The 25975-nt window shown below is 40.2% G+C and overlaps 1 protein-coding gene across 5 annotated transcripts in view; it reads right to left on the bottom strand.

Annotated features, from left to right (window-relative positions):
- The window catches only part of LOC117532877 (plexin-A1-like), a 294410-nt gene that overhangs the window by 57187 nt on the left and 211248 nt on the right, over positions 1 to 25975 (bottom strand). For all 5 annotated transcript variants that reach the window (XM_034196449.1, XM_034196453.1, XM_034196451.1 and 2 more), the window contains exons 13-18: positions 17986 to 18137; positions 16763 to 16883; positions 16346 to 16482; positions 13451 to 13618; positions 3249 to 3342; positions 800 to 1036 (exon numbers count right to left, since the gene is read on the bottom strand). In XM_034196449.1, the coding sequence (XP_034052340.1) occupies positions 800 to 1036; positions 3249 to 3342; positions 13451 to 13618; positions 16346 to 16482; positions 16763 to 16883; positions 17986 to 18137 (909 nt within the window). The remainder of the gene's footprint in view (positions 1 to 799; positions 1037 to 3248; positions 3343 to 13450; positions 13619 to 16345; positions 16483 to 16762; positions 16884 to 17985; positions 18138 to 25975) is intronic.

Here is a 25975-nt window from a genome sequence, read left to right as displayed (position 1 = left end):
CGGTGTATGAAGGCTTTGCCATTATTAATACAAGATAAGGTCAATATGTTTGGGACTTTAGCAGCCGAGTGAAAGAAGAGAAACCTACCACCTGAGACTCAGGTTTGAATAATGTAATCGCAATGTGTGTATAAAGTGTACAAGTGGGTACAAAATCATTTTAACAAACTTTTTGATATGGTGGTGGTTATGTGCATTTTTCTTATTGTAAGTAAAATGATCTTATTGTAAGAAAAGTGCTCTCTTTTGAAGTTTTGTTCTGCAAAGCAATCTTTCTAAAAACACAACATACAGTTTGGGCATTGTTAGCAGCTCTGTTTTGACTCTTTATGGGATTAAGGGAAGTTTAGAAAACCATCGTTATGGTTACATTTGCTAAACGTATCGATTATTCCCCATCCCCCATACCTTTTATACTTATAATATGATAAGTACACTAAACCTACTTTGCTCCACTACCTGTTGCTTTGTTGTTTAGATGTCTTATGTATGTATAGACTGAAGATGATGTTGACTTTCTGTCTGGGACATTTGACATTCCGATTTCTCAAACTTACCTACCCCACCTTTAATTAAACTAAATCTGATTAATTGTATACAGGAACATTTGACATTTTTGTTAGGGTGGCGATTCCCTTGTTCATACTGCATGCGCTGTCTAAAGTAATACCACTGGTCATGTTCAATATACACCTGTTTTTCAATATTTATATTGCTAACGTTACCACTTCAAGGTAAAAAAAAAATGAAATGTTCATGCATGCAAGTAATATCTGGAAAACAACAGTGCTTTTCTGACCTTGAGAATGAGCGGCGACGTTGGTTTGAGCTCCAGTATCCCTGAGGGGCTGAGCGGCTCGAACACGGGGTCAGGGTAGTAGCTGAACGTCTCGTTGACCACCACCAGAGCCTTCACGTTGTCCATGTAGAAGCCAATCTCATCCGGGCCTGTGCCGGAGTCGGAGAAGCCCAGCTCAGAATCAGCTACCGACGGAGCCAGGCACACCATGACGGAGTTATTATACACCGTACAGTTCTGAAAATGGGGAAACAAGAAAGACCTTAGACCTCATAAAAGACGTCTTCTCTCTGTGAAGATATATGTACAATGAATGTGCACCGAAACCTAAATGCACTCGTTTTTATACTATTCTAGTTAAAGTGTTCTTGACAGGAGGATGTCTTCTATAAAACAGGTAGCCTGGCCTTCTTTATAAATAGTTAGAATAACCTGCAGGCTATCCGTTTATTTAAAAACAGATCTTCCGGGTATAATGAACCATCCCTTCTGTCAATGCCCCGTGTAGCTGCAGTGCTGTTATGCCTATTGGAAATGTAAATTGGTTGCAAATGTATGATCAACTGTTAATAATGGACAATGGCCTGTGTTCCTTTGCTTGTACTGGAGGATATTTAACATTATTGCTTTGGAGAATACATGAATACAAGATGTCATGGCCATGTTTGCTTCAATTTATAGGAAGTAGACCATTTACTAGTAAATACAAAAGGTGTATGAATAAATAAGGATTTGAAGAGGCCCTATTTCGTTTTTCAGGTGTTTCCCCTTTCCCTTCTTGTAGTGGGTTAAATAGTATAATGGGTGAAATAGTATAATATGTATAGTATAGCTAGTTATAGTATAATATATTATAGCATAGTATAATTTCTCTCCCTTACACTCCCCTTTGACCATTAAATCATGTAGGCATTTCACAGTAGATACACAAAATACACATACCAGAAGATTAACATATCAGGGCCCCTTTAAGTACAACTCCATATGTATATAAACAAATTCAGCAAATGAAAAGATATTAAGCTAACATGCGTCTAAACACAATAAAAACATGTAAATATTAAATAAATTGCTTTCATGTTTTATTGCAAAAGGAGTGCAATTTTTCAAAGCTAGTCACAGGGATCACAGAGATTTCAAATCTAACCCCACGTCCAATTGCATTGCCATACAATGCAGTAATACCACTTTTGACAAATGATTGTGTAAAGTGGACATGAGGTTAATTGTCATTGATTCTTATCTTACGTTGGCTGTCACGCAGTTATGAAATGAAAAAGTAAATGCTGTTTGGAAGGGAAGCAAATGTAATACAAAATGTAAAAACACCATAGTATATGCAGCGTTTCCCACAGATCTGAAATACTTGTGGATACCTGTGGTGGTTGCTGAGGATGGGGGGGGGGGGGGTGGGGGGTGCTAGTGGGTGAACTGTTCGCCGGAGCCTTGCAGCGGAGTTACTGCGGAGCGCATAAAGCAGACCCTTCACGCGACAGCAGAGCGAACAGGTACAGCAGGGGTAGAGCGAGGGTTCATTGTCCACTAGTTAATCGATCGCAGATGGCGTCGTGCTAAAAAAAAATTAAACCTAAATGGGTCGCGGAATATTGTACGTTAATATACCTGGGTGGCCCGCCCAAGTAAAGTCTATGTGTGGGAAACCCGATATGCTTTGGAAAAAGGCTGTCATTTCAGTATTCGTGGTTTGTATTAAATTGGCGACAGCATTAAAAACATGGTCCTTTAAGTAGCACTTTGATAGAGGGCTGTGTGGGATGCATTCTGTTTGCCTCGCAAACAGGTTGGAGTGCCTCAGTTTGATTTGAAGTGTTCAACCTTGACAACTATAAGAGCTTTAAACTCTCAATGTCAATCACTAAAGTGCTTTGAGAATCTATAGAATTGACGAAGCTCTTCAACTTTTCAGATGAGACACTGAATTGGTTTCTCATCTTTATTCCCCAAGCATCTCCATCTGTCTCTCCTTCACTCACGCACACAGTCCCTCTCATGTTGTCTCTTTCTTTCAGTGACACAAACACTCATGTGGTGCGCTGACATTTGAAAAGCTATGTGGCCTGAGGTAGCGTTAGCTGTCTGAAGCTGTATCTGTACAGGGAGCAGACTCACACAGACAGTGTGTCTGCCACCTTTAGTGGCACAGTAGAATAAGTTGTCTGTAGATCATGTTGTGTAGGCGGAGGGGTATGCCTGCATATATGTGTCAGTTGATGTATGTACTGTATGCGTACAGATGAATAATGTAGTATGTATCTACTGCCAGGGTGCCTTTGTGAATTTATATTTGCTCTACGTACACTGGGCTGCCTGTTAATGTTAGTCTGTGTGTGTGTGTGTGTGTGTGTGTGTGTGTGTGTGTGTGTGTGTGTGTGTGTGTGTGTGTGTGTGTGTGTGTGTGTGTGTGTGTGTGTCACACATCAATACTCACATGAAAGGATTCTGCCTGCCCATACTTGGCCCTGATTTTTGGTTCTCGGATGGTTGCAAGGTTGGTCCCGCTCACTGTCAGTAGAGTGCCACCACTGTAGGAATAAAGAGAGGGGAGAAGAAGAAGGTAGTACTACAACAACAACAACAACAACAACAACAACAACAACACCACATGTACAGTAGGTTCCCTTATCCAGGGTAAACAAGTCTGTCCCTGATTCCATTTGAATTGAGATTGGTAGCGGCCAAATGTACTGGACATTCCGTCTGTGACTAACGTTCCTATACAACCGAGTGGTGCCAACGCAGCACTGAGGCAGAAGGTAACGTCTGCTTCAACATTCAAATGAAAGACAATAAAGATACAGTAGGAAAGAATCATAAACAATCAGCTAATTAACTTAACACTTTCCCCAAGGGGTTATGCTTGTATAAGAACAATTTGTTTTCCCAATGATAACCATTACCTTAAATATACTAACAGGAATGAAGCGCTAGAGTTATGTAAAGCTGTTGGGTGGTGGTCAATGTGTGTTTAGGATAAGTTAACAAATGCACTTTGTTTAAATTTAGGGAAATCATTTAGTTTCCATTGAATGATAGCAATGTTTATGGGAGGTGCTGTACAATATGTCTGTATTAAACTTACACCAAGTTTCTTTGAATGCCTGAATATAACCATACATCTGTTGTACTGCTGTATGAGCTGCAAGCATATACTCTGCAAAAAGTGTGGCAACAAACGAATGAAATACATCAGTGAACAGTTCACTGAGTTGTTCTGTATTACACAGCATTTTGCATCATACTTTCATCAATTAACACTTTCTCATTATGATAAAAGACTAATTAAAACAAATGTATAACATAAATATAATGAGCAGAATTGACACTACCCAAAAAAGGTATGTGTTAATATTGTTATTATAGAATGTTAACAAGGATCAAAAGGAGAGGATAAGGACATGAGGAGTGAGTGAACGTGAAAGAGAGAAAGGACAAGGAGAGAAATAGGCAGAGTGATAAAGAACCGTAGAGATACTCTTCATTCTTTAATCACAACTCTATCCACAGTAAGTATGTGCTCGCCTGCCAGTGAAGCCCACTGGACTGAATCCAGAGAATAACAATGCTAGAAGTTGGCTTCAGCCTGAGTATCATTTTGTTGGTGAGTGGTGTGTGTAACTCTGTTGGTGTCTACAGATTGATTCTTAGAAGATGTAATCAGTCTCTATGAATTGACTGATCATGCTTGTAGAATCGGTACTACAGCTGATTAGATTGCCAATTCCATCTCTCAAATTTGGACCATGGGATTTTTGTTGGAAAGATTTGGCAGCCCTTTAGTGGTATGTTGTGTTTGCGTGACCCAAAATGATTGGTGGAGTCATTTATTTTGATCAACAGTGCAAGATTACTACAGCTGAGATCATGAAGTACCTAGATAATTCACAATCTTTACAATGAGAGGACTCTTTCCTCTTGTAAAGACAATGTAATTAGTCTCTTCTTGTAAGTAAAATTGCAAAAACGAAAGAAAAAAACGACAGCTGACAACATATTGACCGATTATCTTTGGACACCTCTACAACATCTCTTAAAAAAGCTGGCCATATTTCCCAGTTCTTTATCCCCATTCTCCCAGGATTCCATCTTGGATGGCTTTTAGTAATCCTGCAATACTGCCTGTATCTCCTCGTTGTGATGGACCTGCCCTGGGCCACATCAAGTATCCCTTGGACTCTCTGCTATTGGACATTAGGAGTGTTTTCACCACTGTTACCTTTGCGACTGCAAGTGGATTAGTGGTGACTCCAGCAATGACCCGCTAGTTCTGAATTGTAGGATTACATTGTGATGGCTGAAGCTGACAATCACCACCAGTCAAGATTAGGATGGGGCAATGTCTGCTGAGTCCTACCTCCCTCAAAAGGAAGCAGGGACATCGCTCTGCTAGTTCAAATTGTTGCTTAATCCGAGGCAGTTGAAGTTCTCCCTGCAGGTTTAGATACCTGATCCAGAGTGACTACTTGTCCACAGGCCACAAGACAGACAACATGACTATCTAGTAATGTTTTCGCATCATTCTACTCACTGAGACATTGACTTGTAGTTTAGGGATTACACTCTTCAACGCTCTATCTCAGAAGGATAACAATGCACATACCTTCTGGTGGGTTACCATCGATTTCCTTAAATGCAGGTGTCTTTTCATTGTCGACATTAATGTGACACTTATCCAGAACGACTTAGTGTAAAAGCACCAAGAGCAGAGTGAGTGATTTGGTGATAGGAAGCCAAGACAGAGCCTCTTAATATCTTGGATAGAGAGTCTGGCTGGCTACACATTCATATCTCACTAATCCAGGAAGACTTAAAATAACAGCATGTGGGAATGATAAGGAGGGAAATGGAGTAATGCAGTGGTTCCCAAACGGTGTGCCGCGGTACACTGGTGTGCCGTGAGGCAAGTCCGGGTGTGCCGTGGGATTTTGTGACAAACAAGCACCTGCAAAGAACACATGCTAAGGTGAAGCTACCGCACAGCTATTTGTTGTTTGTTTATATCACGTAGTCTGTTCTTCTTCTCTGTCTTCCGGTTGTTGCCTGTTTTGAATGACAAATACACACTACCGCCGCCTGCTGGTAAGGAAAGTTATTGCCACTCACGCATGCGCAGGTCGTACGTGCTCGGCGAGTAAAGTAACGAGTTACTTTATGTAGATAGTAACAAAGTAGTGTAATATATATATATATTTTTTTAAGTAATATGTAATATATTACATTTTTTTAGTAACGACCCCATCTCTGGAGTTGGCGTTCTCTACTCTGGTTTACATGAAGAACAACAGGAGGTCACGGCTCTCTGTTGAACAGGACTTGCGAGTGACCCTCTCCTCAGTGCCACCAAGGATTAAAACATTCTGCGCGCCCCGACATGCACATGTATCTCACTAATTTGTAAGTCGGCAAAATATTTACAATAGCAAATGTTTCAATGCTGATTGCTGAAATGTTACATTTATAATTTGTAGTTCAGGACCATGGACAATGCAGCTTCCTTGCATTGACAGTTCTCTGTGCTGAATTTCTGCTGAGTTTCCTTTGCCTCATTTTTAATGTTGTGACCTGTCTAGTTTAAATGAGTGTGTTGCTGCTTTGATGAAGCCTAATTTGATAAAGTTTCAAATTAATTTCTGAAATATTTCGTTAATAAATATTTCATGAGTAATATAGTTGTCTTTGTCACATTTTATTTGGCATTAGTAAATAATTATGCACATTTACAGATATTTTACATGATATGAGTGATAACACGTGTTATAAGGGCTATTTTGCACAATAGGTGTGCCTTGAGATTTTTACTTGTCCTTTGGTGTGCCTTGGGCACAAAAAGTTTGGGAACCACTGGAGTAATGTATAAAGGTAGACGTACCATCTTTGGCATTGATAGCAGAGAAAAGGATTCAAGTCTGGCTATTCTTCTCAGCCACAGTGCTTTTTTTTTTGGCAGGTTGCCCATACTGAGGCAACTGATTCCAATTCATTCGAGATTCCTTTGGATAACAGCGTAATGTGAAAAATGTGATCTTAGCTGGCACTTAGAATAACAAGCCTTTGACCAATATTTTGACAACTGACGTAGGTGTAGAAAGGTTTGTCTGCGTCTACTTTTAGACGCAGACAAACCTTGCATTCACATTGAATTGAATTCACTTTCTCTTTATTTTTGTCAATCAAACTCTGCATTAATGATGTTACAAAATGAACATATACTTTAGATGCACAAAAACCTGTATAAAATACTGCCAGAAAGGGAAAACCCCCAAAATAGGTCCTCTTTAAAAAAGATATGGTTGTATAGGACATTTTTCAACACCTGTTTAATACTGGACATGGCTCATATATATATAATACAATAGTAACATTTTGACTTTTTATATTATATTATATCATCTATTTTTAAAAGACAAGGGTGGGTTTTTCACAAAGTAGCAATGGATAAATTGAGAGATATTAAATAATGATTATGTCCTTGCAACAATTGCATCATGGGACCAGACACCCTGCACTTTTTACAACACAGCCTGTCCTCTGCCTCCCCCTTACTCCTCTCCCTCTCCTCCCCAGCTTGATGTATATTTGTGCTGAGTCCCTCTGTCCCCCGTGCTCCTCTCTTTGTCTAAGTGAGTCTCTTTAGCTCAGGTACATGCTTCAGAGAACAGACAACAAGACAATCAGGATAAACTCTCAGGGATAGCTGGGGAAATCTAGTCACTGTTGTTAGCGTTTCTCTCTGACTGCACCCCAACCCTGTCCTCCCTTTCTGTTGTGCTACTCCCTCTGTTGTTCTTTTTTCTGACCCTCTCTTCAGTCCAATCCCCTATCACTGTCTGTCAAAAATCCTATCACAGTTTTTTTCAAAAATAAATGTCAACAGCTTCCTGTACAGTAAGTTAATCAACCAACACTGAAAAGCAGAAGATTAGCTAGACATTGAAATTAAATTAAAACGAATTTACTGCCTTGCCAAATTCCCTCCACATCTGATTGACATGTCACCACTTCATCAATTCAGACATGTTAGTGGACTTGTCATATTTAGTGTATAAAAACATATATTATGAACTTGACCTCTGACAACAGAATTCATGTCATTATTTAATGGACGTTGGTGCCAAAGTCTTCTGAAAATCCTACAAGACGCCAGATATCCTTTTTATGATAATGGGAATGATTTGGCTGTTCTAAATAACAGATGACCATACCTAGCGGTGGAAGAACAAACACCAACATGTTAAAACACTATAAAGTCCTGCATTTAAAATCTTACTTAAGTAAAAGTACAAAATGATTGACATCAATATAAAAAATATATAAAAGTAAAAGTAGTTGTTAATAGTAATAACCTGTTTCAGAATCATATCTATTAAATCACTGGGTAATACTTATAAATATGGTAATGTGTTCATCACAGTTTATCAATGTTTATGTATTAGTTTATTTAATATTTGTAGCTAAAGCTGTCATGTAAATGAAAGAGTAAAATATTGGCTTGCAAAATGTTGTGGAAAAGAAGTATAAAGCACCATAGATTTAAAATATTAAAAGTAAAAGTCACTCAACATTATACTTTAGCACAATACTTAAGTGCATGTACTTTATTACATCCCAACACTGACCATACTTATAGTGCTGCAGTGAAAACTACTGTGACTGACTAGCGTAGCATCTTCCTGGCTTTCTAGCATGTCAGTCGTTAGCTTTCCAGCTACATTAGTTTATAGACTGACCTCCAAAAAAAAAAAAAAAATAGGTTGTAATGACCTATATTAATATTAGTTGTCAAGCTTCCCCAAGCCTGTAGGTTATGAGGAAACATGGATTCTTTCAGTATTTTGTCAAATCTGTCTGAACACCGGTAGTTAGACCTGGCCAGTATTAGTGAAATCATTTTCTAATGGCTACCATTAAGCAGCAGCATTGGAGTAGTAAGCATTGCCTAGCTTAAAGGCACCTTGGCAGAAGGAGTGGCAAACCCCATTCTAAGCTCCACTTATCTATCTGGTTTGGGAGGAGATTTGAATATTATGTCCAAAATTGCTTCTCTAACCTCTGCCCAAATATCTTTCCCCGGTGTCCCAGATGAGCAGTCATTGATTTATTTTTGAAGTGCTCTGTCTTCTGCCTAAATATAATATCATCAGCCAAGCACACTGATAATGCACTCTATCTCCCTCCCCTCGGTGTCTTCTCTTCTCACTGTCTTTCATCCTCTCTTGCTATCATCAACCAAGCAGAATGGTAATGCTCTTCAGGCGTGCATGTATTAGCACAAAGGCAGACAATGAGGCCGATATGAACCGATATGATCTCACATCGCACTGCCTCGTTTTACTTTCTACCTGAGCCAGCACGTGCCTCTGTGACGGGGGAGGGCACTGGCTGACACGCACCGGCTAAATTAAAGCCTCCACTAGCTGGAAGCAACACACACAGCTTTGTCGCCGTTGGTGAGGTGTGTGCTGTTTGGTCTTCTCAGCCAGATGGAGGAGGGATCTAGGGCCAAACATCAGGGACTCTGGGAATCAGTGGGGTGTGTGGATATGCGTGTGCGCGCATGTGTCGTTTTTTATTTGGGATCATCACCCCTGAGTGAGCTTCCTGAAGGAGAACCTCAGTTTTGAGTGACACACACACACACACACACACACACACACACACACACACACACACACACACACACACACACACACACACACACACACACACACACACACACACACACACACACACACACACACACACACACACACACACACACACACACACACACACACACACACACACACACACACACACACACACACACACACACACACACACACACACACAGGGGGGTGTGTTGCAGTGATTGGGCCTCAGCTGCTTCTCGGTCAGTCCTACTGGGCAAAGGGAGCAGGGCAGGATTCATCAACACTCTTCTCTAACAAGCTCTGCATCTATCTGCCACCATCTACTGATGAGTCACCACAGGGAGGAAAGCAACACAGAAAAAGGGAAGAAAGGAGGGGCAGGAGGGGAAAAGGGCAAACATGTGCTGCCGGTATCAGCACCTTGAATACATTGAGAGAGATAGTTAATTAAATTAAGTGTAGAAAAGCATAGAAAATATAGAACGGAAAGCATACAGCAGGTGTTTTGACATATGGTAGATCAAATAGGGTTATTGGAACAGGTGGGTAACATATACCCAACACTGTAAACTCAGTGATCTGGCAACGTCGAATCACAGGAGGTATTTTGTAATAGACATGAAAATTAAGCAGAAAGACTTTACCTTTGTCACCCGCCAACATGTTGCTCTTAGATATACACTTAGAGATGTGAACCCAATCCCAACAGGACTTCAATTAAAAGAGAACCAACAAATAAATAGTCTCAATGGGTGCTGAAACAACCTCCTTCACAGGGTACAAAGTTGATCATGGAAGAATCACCCAACGTTACAGCCATAGACTGTATATATAAATGGACGTAGTGTCCGTGACGTCACCCATAGGATTCTGCAGAGTTGCCGAGAAGCCCTTAGTAGGCGGAGTCGGCCACTAACGGCTCGACGGTGACGTCAGAGTCTAATCCCGCCTGCTCCAAATAAGGGCAAAGAGGCGGAACCGAGCCGAGACCTGCTGCCTCCGAACTGGAAGTAAACAGAGCTAGCTCAGGCTAAGAAGCTAAGCTAACATGAAATACATGCATAACAAATTACTGCTAACAGTGTAGTTCCCCTATATAAACGTTACATTCATAATCAAATGAGACAATCTGCAAGAGAATTAGCTATATTTTGTTATTCTTAATGCTTGTCATTCACACGTTGAGAAAAGACGGACTAGTGGGCTAGCTCCGGGACGCCGGCTGGAGCTAGCCCCCTGCGGCTCCGTTAGCTCCGGCGGCCACCACTGGGATAATTGGGTCCCCTATTAACATTTGCTCCCGTTTAGCATTATGGGCGTCATAGCCATAGACTATAAAAGTCTTACCCAAGGCTGAATCATAAACTAAAATGTATATGTATGCATAAAGGGTTACGTCCTTATCTGGCTAATAAGTAACACGCAAAGCTACCAAGCACACAAACACCTGCGAACGGGGTTAACATGTATAATATTATCATTTTAGACTTCTTGGAAGTTCTGTTAGTACATTCAAGCGCACAGCACGACATTTGAATTGTCTGGTATTTGTAACAATATTCCCTAAAAGGCACAATCACCACGAACACGGCTAAAGCTAAAGGGTCAAGTACAGTACTATGACTAACTAACGTTGTAGCCTCTATGGTTGTAGCCTAGCAGAGTGGACAAGTTGCTGTTAGCTGACAGTGAGGCATGTACGTGTCCATCAAAGTGACCACGCCCTAATTTATGCACAAACTTTAAGACCTAATATAAATAAAAGGGTCGTGTTAGAAAACAATTCACTCACAGATTCATAATCATGAAGGTGGAATCTAACTATATCGATAATAATATTTATTGCATCCATGGGTAGAAACATGTTTTTTTCTGCTGTAAAGTTGGGCATTTTAACATGGGGGTCTATGGAAATTGCTCCTTTCCTAGCGGCCCATGTATGAACTGCAGTGTGTGGCACTTCCGTATTGGCGTCCCGGCTGTTCCCCAGAGTTTGCCGCTTGGTCACACCAGATATTAAATTCAATGGTGGGCTAGACATGAACTCATTTCAGATCTTATGCGATGGAAGCCTAGAGAGGTGGAAAGCTATCCTTCACAGATGTCCTGGGGAGGGACACTGCTCTCATTTTTGGAAATCTAAGAACTACAAGTGCTAGAAGACTCTAGGGTGAGGTCTCTGGACTTAAAAGAAAGAAAAAAATCCTTGATTAGTCCAAGAAATATTAATATCACTCGACCTCCCGTTTTGAAAAATAACGCAGGATATATGAAGCCAGAGAAAAGCCCGGAGGAAAAGGTTTGGTACCGAAGTCTCCATCATAAAGACCAATGTGTTCCTGTGTCTGCCCTCCCACTGGCAGTACTGCATTACAGGATATGCAAATCTGAGTTTGAGTGAGGGGTGCATTAAGAGAACCGTTTCATGTGCCATCAGCTGATCAGTATTAACTGCCTCTTCAATCAACAATCTAATTCAAACAATCAATGGGCTGTATAATCTGACAGGCTGACACGGCCATTTCTCAAATCAGACAATCAGACTACACCACTGATCATTTTCCAACTAAAACATATCTTGCTTGAGTTGGATGAAAAGTCCCCAGAGGAGCTGTCAATCCAAACCAAACTCTAGTTTAACATTTAAAGGAAGACTTCGCCCTACAGTTTTGCGCAAAAAACACGTTCTACCTCTTTCCACTTGGACACAAGCATTTTGATTGTTTTGCTGCAGTTATTGAGCTCTTTGAGGAACTCTTGAGAGCTGCTTGGATTGATGTTCTGTTATTATTATATACCAATCCGCATAGTGAAGTTTGCTCAATCTAACATCAGCCGTGGAAAGAAATCACTCTGTGTTCCTCCATCATAAAAGCACCATGGAATAGTTTTTCAGTATTATTTTTTTCATATTTGGGGAGAACAGGACACCTTCGATTCATGATGGGTGACTGCACCAAGTAAATGAAAGAACAAGAGAACTAGAACAAGAAAACAGAGCTGGATAAAAGACATCAGAGAAATCCGAAGAAGAAGACAGACAGGAAGTAAACACGGTACCACTTTACAATAAGACTACCCTTATAAAGGGTTCATAAAGGGTTTATAATTAGGTTATTAATTAGGTTGTAAACACTTTATTAATCATTAAGAACCATTTATAAACCAGTTCTAACATAGTTTTCAAACATCAACACAGGCTCACTATTTGGCAAGATGACTAAGCCTTATAATGGCTACTTAGCGAGAATCAACTCGGTGAGCAACAGATACGAAGGATGCTGGCTGATGAAGAAGACAAAGTAAGCTAAGTAGCCAATATAAGGCTTAGCAGTACAGATACATGTGGGCTCACTATTTGGCAAGCAACCGGTCACAGTTGCCCTGTTTATCTCATGTCTTATAAAAGCTTATTAATGATTTATAAAGTGTTCACAACCTAATTAATAAATTAATTACAAACTATTCGTAAACCCTTTATAAGGGTAGTCTTATTGTAAAGTGGTACCTTAAACACTAACTCGAACATGGTATGGGCTCTGGCAATGTTTAAAGACTGGCTAATGGAAAAGAAAATGTGAATACTTTGACAGTAATAGAAAACCTCTACCAGTGCTGCCGTCATTTTGTGTATCTCTATAAAATGGAAGAACCGTTGCTGCAGTTCAAAATGTGACTAAGCAGAAGAACGGACTACTTTTCCTCTGGGAAAGCAATATGATCATTGTTGTAATCAATAAAATCATGTTGAAATGGTTCTGCTGTGTCAAATTGTTGATTTATTTAGTAATAGCCATGTAATAAGTGGGATAATAGGAACCCTGACAGAGTTCCTTTTGCTATATGGACTGGCTCGCTGCATACTATCCTTTATTTGGCTGTTATAACAGTTCTAATATCCTATCCTGACCAACATGTGTTATTTGTTCAAATGGTCAATGGACAAAAAAAGACACCAAGCAATGATTGGACCACAAATGAGACAACGAACATAGCACATTACCTGGCAATGCTCCAGTCCGGTTCAATCCTCAGGACGGTGGGGTCTTCAGTGTAGTTAAACTTCACCTCAGGGTTTTGGAGCTCAGCGTCATCGATGTCCACAGTGACTAACGCACTGCTCACGGCTGATCCAGCTGGGGTAATGCACACTATCTCATTGGCATTCCTCCTGGAAGGACAGACAAAAGAAAAGTTGGATGATCCAAAATCAAAAATGCATTGGACAGAAAACAGTTTCAACTCAGAGAGATTCTACATTTCCTCAGAGCCCACTGTGAAGACAGATTCCCACAATATCATCACAAACTGTTGTGATATTTGAAAGATATTGGAGTCTGTCCCACAGGAAATGTCTAATAAATAGAGCGATGCAGGATACAAACACAAACAATATTGCAGAGAATGGTGGGATCCCCTCTGCAACATCCTGCAAAGAAGCGGTCCAGAATAATCTGATAATCACCTTTAAAACTGAATTGTTATAATACAGAGGCAATGATTAGTTTCTAGTTCCAGCGACTGTCCCTAAATACTGGGGTCCGATCTGTAGCCATGACATATTTAATGACTTGCTCATTGTGCTTGTAATTACCATTGTCCAGTCTGGAAAGTCAATTAGTCTCTCCCTTTCAAAGTCATATTGTAACCTGCTAATTTTATTAGATAATCCCATTTGTGAGCAATGCACTTCAGCAAGTCAAATCCTTTGTGGCCTGCTGGGTCACAGGGATTACAGCTGTCTCATACAGTATTTACGTTTGGTTTTTACTGCAGTAAAGCTCTTTGAATTAATTTGTTAAGTTTCCAGCCTTTTTATTGTGATATCCAAACATGTGTACTTTACTACAATATACATGTTGTGTGCATGTTACTGTCTGTGGCTGCACTAGCACATGGCATTAAGAGGCATTTGTTCTTGTTTAAATGATATATGTCTGCATATTATGCAAACTAGGTATGTATGCAAGGCTTTGCTAGATGTATTTTTATTGACAAAACCTATTTTTTATTTATATTTTGAAAATCAAATCATTTACTCTTTTGTAGTATATTTGATGGCTGGTGTAAGCCACCCTCTACAGCAGGGGTGCCCACACCTTTTCAGCTTGGGAGCTACTTTTAAAATGACCAAGTCAACCTGATCTACCTACGTTAACAATGCTAATCATATATTTATGTATATATATACACACTGAGTATACCTTATGTTGGTGTACCTTGAATAACTGCATGAACCCGTATGGCACAATACAACTCAGTACATTAAATTGGAAAGCTAACTAGCTAATCAGCTCGCCGGTGATTTGCAGCTGTCCCGGTTGACCGTGCATGCGTGGTGAACTGCGTGTTAGAAAAGATGAGATCTCAGACTAGCTTACCTGTACATCAATCAAGTGGCAAATGCAATAGTAAGGATGGATGATAGGCTAACTTTTTTCAATGCCATGCGATCTACCCACACTACCTTCGCAATCGACCGGTCGATCGACGTATTGGGCACCCCTGCTCTACAGTATGTGTTTATTAATTTATGAATGTATTTATTTATTTATTGTATTTATTTATTTCAAAGTTTTTTGGAGCAACCACTGCCTTTATGTAAGTGACAGTGTAGAAAGGGGAAAAAGAGGCAAATGGTACAATGCTATGGCATGTACCGCATTCTTTTTTAGAAAGGAATGACTGTGAGTTTTCAATGTAGGGAGAGCCACATACAACAATGAGAAACAAGTCATGTGAAGTCATGTTTAATGAAGTTTATGCCTGCTATGAGTGGTGCACTGTCAAGGCTCAACAGCACCAGTCGATAAACACTGGGGGAGCATATGTGTCTCTGCATGTGTGTGTGTGTGTGTGTGTGTGTGTGTGTGTGTGCGTGTGTGTGTGTGTGTGTGTGTGTGTGTGTGGTGTGTGTGTGTGTGTGTGTGTGTGTGTGTGTGTGTGTGTGTGTGTGTGTGTGTGTGTTGTGTGTGTGTGTGTGTGGTGTGTGTGTGTGTGTGTGTGTGTGTGTGTGTATGTGTGTCCATGCGTGTATGTCCCATAGGCAAAATACAAATTGCAGTCCCAGTAGCTTCTCTATCTAATATGTATTTAGCACAGTTGAGTGGTTTCTTCTTTTCTGGGCCGTGACTTCACATGAGCAGTGTGTGTGTGTGTGTTTGTGTTTGTGTGCATGTGTGTTGGTGTATGTGGGTGCGTGTGTATGTGTGTGCGTACACTTTAATGTAGTGTTGCACATTCCATTGTGCCTCAATACGCCATGACAGTCACACGGAGAGGGAGAGAGTGTGACAGAGAGTGAAAAAGGAAAAATCTCCCTCGTCCAGTCACCATAGCAACCCCATTCACAAAGACACACATGTCCCGGCAACCTTCACAAGATGCCACAAACACAGTCACACAGTTAGGGTGTGACAGATAAGGACAGAGTTGCTGTGTTGAAGTGGAATCTGCTGGATTACTGCGAGCACAGGAATGATGCAGTCACATCAAAGCTCGCATACGGCGGCTTCAACAGAGATTAGCTGTGAGAGGCTAATCCAGGCATTTGACAAGCAAGTGTGTTGGTAATCTGGATTTTTTCATGCACTAGATTAAGGAAAGCCTGTGTGAGAGCAACAAGCATGCAACACACATTCATGATCAAACAAACACACAACATGCTAACCTTACACAATGATGACATGTCATATCTATGTCATTTTAGACTTTGCTGAACATTTACAAAAAACCTATATAACGCACAACAGGAAAGGGAAGGAAATAGGGCCCCTTTAAGCATCTTGCACAAGGACACGATAACATGTTGACTGCAGGGGCTGAAGATCGCAGCACCCTCCAGTTGGAGGACTTCCATCTACTCCTGAGCTACAGCCTCCCCACACATGGTCCTTACTTTTTGAAGTAGCAGGGCTGCTGTCCGATGCCCACTGAGACGTAGCTGCCTGCGTTGAGTGAACTTCCCTCGATGGTGACCCGGGTGCCCCCAGAGATGGGCCCTTGAGAAGGCTGGATACGGGTGAAGAATGGAGTCTGGAGGAGAGGGAGTAACATTTATTTTCACTTAGTAAATAGAATCAAAATGCTTGAGTCTCGGTTATTCCCAGAAATGTTACAAGAAACATCAAGAATATTCATATTATATTCACAAACATCTGTAATTTCAATGCACCTTTTGGAGTATTCATATTTTCAGATGACAGCATAATCCATGATGAGATACCTCAGTTACAGACATTTTCTTAATAAATAATGATATTTCTTTAGTCATCACGGTCTAAAAGAACGTACAGACTCTTTGTATGGTGCTTACCACAAAGGTAAAGGGCCTGGGCGACAGCGCTCTGTAGTCGTTGACGCAGTCCCTCACACACACCTCCACCGGGGCTTCCTGTACCCTGTAGCTGGTGGCGTCGTTCAGCAGACACACTATTCTGTGGTTGGAGAGGTAACAAGTCATTACAACATCTCTAAAATCGTACTAAATGCTGATTGTAAATTGGTCGCTTCCTAAGGCATTATAGCTTGCAGTCACAGTATGTGGTACATTTTTTATTAGATAGGGACAATGCAATTAAACATAACCTGAAAATGATGGGCTGAACAGAGACCTTATAGATATGGCTAATTCTGAACTCTTGGTCCTTCTCATGTAGTTTAGTTCAAATATACAGCTTTTAGAATTATACAACCACACAACTCTACAGATATGAAATTACACACAGTACATATACCACAATGCACCTTGGCAATTTATAGTCCAATGAGCTATTAATGGTTATAGAACTCGGGTTTGCTTTAAACCAGCACTTAATCTGTGTTGTAAAATATTTTTATTTCTGGAATTCATTTTATTTCAGGGAGTTATGTGCTCCAGAGATGGAAACCCTTTATGGAGAAGCTGAGTGTCCATAACTATATTTTACAGCTTCTGTTAATCAAGAGGTTTGAATTTTTTTTTTTCTTCAAATCTAGTATGGATTTCACCTCCATGTGCTTTAGGCTTCATATTGTATGCATTGTAACATGGTACTAAACTAGATGTAATCTGTGTTTCAGGAGGAGTGACAGGCGGAGTAAAAGAAGCAGGAAGAAACTAGCAAAGAAGGAAGGGACGATATTAAATAATACATCTTACACATGCTAAAGTGTTGCATGGATGTCGGGAAGAATGTGCAAAATAACTGATGTGTGTGTAATATTTGAATAGAGATGCTCTCTATCTCAACATGCGTCATTTCCCAACTAAGTGCACTACAGAGAGATTGTTTGATCTGTGTGAACTCAATTCGTCAGCTGTGTAGAACCCTGCAGAGGAGTAAATGTCAGGATGAGAAAAATAAAGAAAAGAGCATATGTAGGGAGTAATGGAGGGGAACAACAGATGGAATTCACACACAAAGAAAAGCCTATTACCACCATCCATCCAGCTGCTGAATGCTCCCACATAAAAACGTGCTCTGGTTGAGGTGCCATTGTCACAGTGTGTGAATGTGTTTCTGTGCTTGCGAGTGTGTCCTCTGTCCCTGAACGTACCTCTCTGCGCTCACATACTCCTCCTCGATGGGGACGCAGGGCACCTTGCCCAGTCTGATGCCCATCTGGATGTCTCTGAACTGCAGACCCAGGTTCTCCCCCAGGATGGTCAGCCGGGTGCCCCCTTGGCGAGGCCCCGTCTCAGGGAACAACTGGAACAACAAGAGGGAGATGGAGGACATTATTGATAAAAACAAATGCTATGTCATTCACTGAGTATGCAAAGCTTTGAAATGTTACATTTATTGAATTTCATGTATTTTATTTAGCAAATGAAATCAGTAGTAAATAGGTATTATTATCAGAAATGTACCATGAACAAATTAGAAAGTAGAACAATTCCACTACATATGATTACTGGATTCAATCAATCATGTCCACTCACTTGATCTGTTATTTCAATGCAATATCTTTTTTAATATTTGAAGAATGTGAAATGTCATGTTATTCACTCAGTTTAATGCTAATGGCTAATATGCAAAGCTTTCCATTTTCCATTTTCATTACCTATATTTAGCTTATATCGATTTTTATTTTTTTTTTACATTTTGAGCTTTTCATTTGGATTCTTCCATTTTCTTCTTCTCAAATACACAAAAGAGACAAAAGAGCAATAATATCAAGGAAATAGACACATAGTGTTATGTGCACACATGCGTAAACCAGAGTTCCCGTTAGCCGGTAATTACCGGACTACGATCGGTAAAATATGCTGAAGACCGGCAAATCTAAATCTCTCCGGTCAAAGTGTCCGTTCAAAAAAAAATCCGTTTAGCGCAATACCACATCAGTTGCGCAACTTGCGCCATTTATGTGACAGACAAAAGAGTATGTGACAGGCAAGAATAGTCAATTCTAATGTCTAACACTTAATGTGGAGAAAGAGATGTCCTGTATGGGTTGATTGTGCGTTGATCTGTTGGTAATGCCTCGGGGTTCCGGTGGGCATGTAAACAAATGCATAATGCTGCACTATACTTTGCGGCCTCACCCGGTTGCATAGCGACACTTATTGTTTAGGTGTCTTTTAATAAGCAGGTAGTCATATCATTAGCTAGAACTAGCTGGATCTGATCGATATGGACATAAATGCGAGTGAAGTCTAATCTGACGGGAGAGAGAGATCAGCTGCTGCTGACGAGTCGACACGCAGCTCTGCATGATCACATGCAGCGGTGAGCGGAACAAAACACACACTTCAGGTTAGAATATCACACGTAGCTATTTTAATTACCTCTCAAACTACCGTAACTAGTTATAGATATGTTTAGTTTTACAGTCGGGTCACTCATCACTGATCCGCGAGCTGCATGATACTGACGGGCTGTCAGGAGAGGGAGAGCGCTCCGTTTATTATTCCCGTGTTATTGTAAGTTACTGTTCACTTTTGAATAATGTAGTTAATCTACTATAATTAGTTTGTTTAATATCGAATCATCTCAATTTGTTTTAAAGCACAATAAATAACAAAGAAGACCTTTGACCGGCTCTTTTCTCATTTTGTCCGGAAGATTTAAACTTTAACGGACATGTTGACCGACGAAAAAATATTCTAACGGGAACTCTGGCGTAAACACACACACAATCAAACTAAGGCCAGAAAATGTATCCATGCTATCATAAACTCTTCCCATTCAAATGGTTTAAAGTCTGAAAATGGTTCCCAGACATACACACACACTATAAAGAAACCTCAACACACCATACACACATTCACACACACCCCACCAAATTGCCCCTAACAGGTGATTTCAGTTTTAATGAAGAAAAATCACACTCGGCTTTTGAACAAACTAAAAAAGTGAGATAAAGAGAGGGTGGGAAAGAAATAACAGAATCAAACAAGCACCGACCAAAGGCATCATCTGAGGGCTTTAATTGAAAGTTATTACGCCGGCTTGGCTTCAGCGGCGAGGCTGTGGCAGTGTAACGCTCAGCCGCGCCGCCGAAAAGCGTAATGTGATTTATCTGGGCAGATTATAGCGCGTAACGGGAACAGGTGTGGTGTGACAAAACAAATATGGTGACTGATGGACGGAGGATGTCGCACACACACACACACACACACACACACACACACACACACACACACACACACACACACACACACACACACACACACACACACACACACACACACACACACACTTCAGTGCAGACACACACACACCTAATCCCTAACAAGCATCAGGAGGTAATTATGTTTCATCTGTCCATTGCCCTGTTCTCCTGCACTGCTTGGCTGAGCAGACACGAGTGTGGAAATGCAAACTCAAGACCTGACAGTATGGAGGCATTGTGCTATTATTATACCAAGGAGGGTATCAAACAACTCACCTTGACAAGTGTTGACTAGTTTGGGGAATGAAGGATTTGTCGGAAAAAGAAACCTCTTGATTGCACCTTGCTCCGGGAACTATCACTCTGTTGTTAGCTGATGAGCAGCGCCACTGGAGAACGTGGAGGTTAAATGCCTTGCTCAAGGATACTTCATCGGTTGCCACAAGAAGAAAAGCTAACCAGATGGTCCGGGGTTTGCAATTGCAACCCTTAGTTTCTGCATTGCCAAACATATGGAGTATAATTTTCCACCGAGATACAATTAAAAAGCTAAATTAAAACACAAAACTGGGAATTGGAAAATTGGAAAAATTATCAAATTAAAGACTTTAACTCAAATAAATAAACTGAAAATGACAACAGGAATTAGAGACCATATTATGCTTTGTTGGGGTATTCGCTTTCCTCGAGTCTAGTGTGTTCCTGAAATGCCTCCATGGGACTCCTTTCTTTACTTCTGTAAGATAATGACATCACCATGTACACTTGCTCTTTCTGGGCTCTGGTTTCAGACAGAGGGTGAACAGAGGTGCTGCATGAGAAGAATAAAGAGCTTTTTGAACATTAATGCATGGAGACATGTCACAGTTTTGTGTCACTCAGATGTAGAGTCTTTCTAAAGTCCTTCTCCCAGTGGTGCTATCGAAAGAGACTTTAACAAGCTCATATTTAGCAAACACAATTGTATACCGTGAAAATGATCTTTACGATGCTAAACTCCCGCCTAGAACCATAATCTTAAACGAAATACAAATATCAAGTACCAATTATTTCCGTTACATATTTATTTTACCAGTAGGACGAACATATAATACCTTTGGCAGCATCACGCTTTAAAGGATACACACAGAAAGACCAACAGGCAACATCAGCCATGTGTAGCCACGAGGAAGAAAGGAATCTAATAATACGTCTGAAACAATGAACATGTTGGGGAAAATAATACCTTACAAATTAACTGCAAAACAACGTAGTAACTGTATTAAACTGAAATAAGAGACCAGGAGGGAAACAGAGAGAGCGGCCTGGCTCAGGGTAATGCTGCCGAATGTTTGGAAGCTGACTCACGTGGGAACCTCAGGCGCCAGCACAGCCTCGGCACTTTGGATCCACTAACACAATAGCTGGTAAACACTGACCAGAGTGAGTGGCCATTAAGCTCCAGGGTACGATATGGACAACAGATGTCAGGGTGTGGAAATGGGGCTTCGGCTGGTTTTTGGAAGAATGAAGCTATGATAGCACAAAACACAATATCAGCTAGCCACCAAGCCCTGGGATATAAACACTGGCAGAGCCACAGACAGAGGAAGAAGAGTGTTGGTAGAAGGGATTACCACCATCTTCTGAGGGGGGGAAGCATCGAAAAAGGGAGCAATGAAGACTCTGGGAACGTATACTATCACACCATAAACACAATATTTAATAGCCTGTGGCAAAAATGTCATAGTGTATTTTATGCATGTGTTGCATATACTTATTTAGAATGGTTTTGAAAAGACCACATATCATTTAACTGTTTGTTCAAGTCATTCCAATCTCTCTTACAATGACTCAACATTGACCTATGGTTTATAATATATATTAAGTATAACACATAAAACGGATTCCTGGTTAAAGTCCAATCATATTTGTAAGTTACATATTTTAAGACAATACATACAAAAAAAACGCAAGACTTTTACTCAGGAAACTGCTGTATGTACTTACAACACAAATCAATGTCGGGTATCTGCAAAATACGTATAACAGTCAGGTTTCATACTTTCTCTAGGTAAGTTAAGTTGGTTACAAACTTGCCTAGAAAACATACTTAATGTTGTGTAAAAAAAAGAAATGACTTTTACCTAGAAGACCGCTAGAGGTGTATCTGGAGCATTGTGGCTTGAAGTGTTTAGTCACTGATTGAGCTGCTATTTGTGAAGGGTTGGGAAAGAGATTGCGTTGTTGTTGTAGGATTACCTTGAGAAACTTTTGTAAGTTACAGTTTAATAAATGCTCAGAAAAGCAATGGCAAATGTTCTACCTTACTTGCCTTCCTAGTGACAATCTGTCACTGCTGCTTACACCCATATTTGTGAAAAGAAACATGTGGTTGTGATAGCAGGGCATTTTGTCTTCAAACTGCTTCCAGATCAAACCATCAAGCAATGGGATCAAGATGGAACTCTCGACATCCCTTCAAAAACATGTGGGAAAAACTGAGAAGAAAAGTGCTGGGTGCAACCTCGCTAACCAACTGTACGAAGGGCTGCCCACCAAACGCAGGGGCCTTACATTTTTCACAAGAGACTTATAAGCAATAACACTGCCATATTATATTCACAAGCTATGTGTATGAAACATGATCGTTGAAGCCAGACCGCTACACCTCCTAGATATTGGTTGTGTTCTGTGAAATCTCAGAGTGGATTTCCAATAGAACCTCGAAAACTCTTGGAAGTATAAAAGTATGGCACCACATAACAAGATAAACCAGTGCTCACTGCGTGTGGGCATGCAGGCAGATGCCACAGTGTGGAAATGGGAGCTCAAGCAGCTTTGGACGCTGTTGCAGTGATTTGACACAACGCTAGCACATTCTAGCCCTCTGTGGGGAATGTAAAGTACAAACGCCCTGAAGCTGGGAACGGACCTCAGGCGGTTCTGGGAGGATAGTGATCCGATACAACTCAACTGCATTCAGCCACTGACAAGCAAACCTACCGAGGTGTCCCTGAGCAAGGCACCGTTCCCTACACTGCTCCCCGGGCGCCGTTCAAAATGGCAGCACACTGCTCCTAACACAGGATGGGTCAAATGCAGAGGAACAATTTCCCCACTGGGATTAATAAAGTATATCAAATATCAAAAAATAAAAACAAAAATGCTTGTGGATGCACCAGCAAAACCTAAAGCTGGGGGGAAAGTAATATTCAGACCAATTCACACATTTGTCTGCGTGCCACATTGAAATCCGTTTCAGCTGTTTTGTTTGTTGGCTTTGATTTTTGCTCTAACAAATCTCGAATGATTTTATTGTTGTATCCTTCTCACCTTATGTATTTTTCAAGCCAAATTAAGGCTACATTAGCCAGCACATTTGGCATACATAAAGCCATTGTGTGGAGGACGCTGTAGAATGTATGTATACATAGAATGCATGTCAATGCGGAGAAGGTTGAGGAAAAAAACGACTTATTTAATTTTTGGAGAAGAACTAGACTAATCAGATTCATGTTCTTATTCATTACATATTTGTCCCTCCTGTGTTAGGCCAATTGTTTTTATAAAGCAGGAACACAATGGAGGTAAAGCACTGGGGGCGCTCTGTGGTGGCCTTTATATTGCGGTCCTAACCACATCAAATCATCAACATCACACCAGTGGTTTCCTAGTAGTCCTCTAGCCTGCTCACTTATCATGTGCATATGTGCTATAACATGGTTGTACCGCTGTGGGCTGAGTGGTAACCAATAGAATGTGAGCCACAGAAGGCCAGAAGCTGTTTATGTGGTCAGAAAGTAGTTTGGGGTCTTAACAATGTGGGAGTACGGAAAATTCTATTTAAAAAAAGGGCCTTTTTCTTTCTTTCTTGGGAACACTGATTCAAACCAACAATGTATAAACATTATGTTCAAATATTCAAAACACATGGGGATACTTCATTGGGATATTTATAGTTTTCTCAAAAGTACATTCGAGGGGTTTGGAGACTAAATGGTTATCAAATGATTCTTTTTGATAGGCTTTTTTAAATATGATTGAAGGCTCGCTGTTGCTTTTCATTTGTGGATACCAGTTATACCTACACGATGTTAATATTCCAAACACTGACTGTATCCAGGAACAGTAAAACATTATAATAATTCATACCACAGATACAAATATACCTTAATAGCAATTGGTGGTATATGTCCAAAAGATGATCAGATCTGATGGAGAACTATTATTATCACATCATATTACATAATTAGCAAAGGGGGGGTTAACATAACTGATTTACCTTTTAATTGAATCGTTTTAATTAAGTCAACATATGTGAATAAAGCATTATAACCTGATAAATGAAAACCCCCTGGAAGGTCATATAGACTAAGCAAGGCAGAATTTACCCATGAATAAAAAGAATAGAGGCGTCTGCTTTTATATCCAGATGGATTTCAATGTATTACTCCCGGTCCCACTCTACGTGTACTATTACCTTGATATGAAAACACATGACTCTTTTACCCCCTTCTCCTTCCCATGTCCTTATGTTCTTACAATAACACAGTCAGAGTCTTGCAAAACACACTGCTTTGTTCCTAAATGTGGATTTTGTTATCCTCTCACACAATAGGGGAGTCTTTTATCCAAAACAACTTATAGTAGCAAAGGTTTTAACATAACTTGTTGTCATTGGCATAACCTGCTGTGAGGTCAAGAGTAAGAAACTTACAGTAAACACTTGTATACCATAAACCAACACTATTAGGAAATGGCATGGCATTATATTAATGATTTGACTTAAAAAATGCTAGAATATATTCATGAAAAAGTGTACTTTCTCGTGATATTAAGCTGATATTTGTAAAACATAATTAAGAGTATTTAATGAGACGTGTTGCTCTTGTAATCAATGACAATAGATAAAACCAAGTGGGTACTTTTCTTAAATGACACATACTATATCATTAATCTTCAGAAAAACATTTTTGGACAGTATTATTTAGATATGATAAAGGCTACTTCTTTGAATAATACCCACTGAAAGTCAATACAAAGAAAATGCAGCATGAAACATCACCAACTAAAAAAGTAAAGCAAAATAACATGAATGGATATCTGAAAAATGTTTGAAATCAAGTGACAGTGACATACACAGATGAAGCTACCTAAAAGACCGCTTGAAAAAGACTCTAAGCAAACATGCGTCTCCAGTGCGTGCCTGTCTCTGGAGTACCAGTTTGATGTAACATTGAGTAATAATACAATTTCTGTGCCAAGGGCAGGCACAAGGTCCTGTTTTAATAGCGGCACATTAAAATGGAGCAGCTTGTTCAGGACACGTAGGGATTTCGTGACCACGGGGGCTTCGGGAGGGGGAGCTGACGCAACGGCCTATCAAGGTCTACCAGCCTTTGGATCTCCACAGGTGACTTCACCAGTTGACGAGATTATGGTGGGGCGCTCAAAGGAGCCTTGCTGCTTCTGTTTTTCATATCTGAGGACTGGAACATTAAAGAGAGTTTGATTTTAAGAGTCTCTTGGGGTTTTGGCCAAATGGGAATGTTCATTTTTCTTTCCAATAGTGATACTATAGAGAAACACAATCCTAAAGAAGGTTTCAAATATCTACATTGTATAATTGCTTCATATTTGTTTGTAGCTTTGTTGGTTTGTTACAATAATAAAAGTCAGTAAAATCTAAACAGATATGAAGCCATAGCAAAGAACACAAATTGCAGAGCGGTATAATACATGTTTACCACATAGAATCTAAATTAAACAGTAAGTAATACACTTGCTTTTGCTTATTCACAAATAGATCTACGCTAAAATAGGAGAACATATGAAATATTTGCAGAATTTGGCATGTCTTTTTGGTTTCAACATTGACCAATCTCAACAGAGCTGCTACATAGAGTCACCACTACGTATAACACTCTTGCTTCAACTGGTCCAAAAC

The sequence above is a fragment of the Gymnodraco acuticeps genome, unplaced genomic scaffold (genome assembly GCF_902827175.1).
Source record: "Gymnodraco acuticeps unplaced genomic scaffold, fGymAcu1.1, whole genome shotgun sequence".
NCBI lineage: Eukaryota > Metazoa > Chordata > Actinopteri > Perciformes > Bathydraconidae > Gymnodraco > Gymnodraco acuticeps.
Note: the sequence above shows the minus strand (reverse complement) of the source record. Positions and strands in the feature narration are given on the sequence as shown.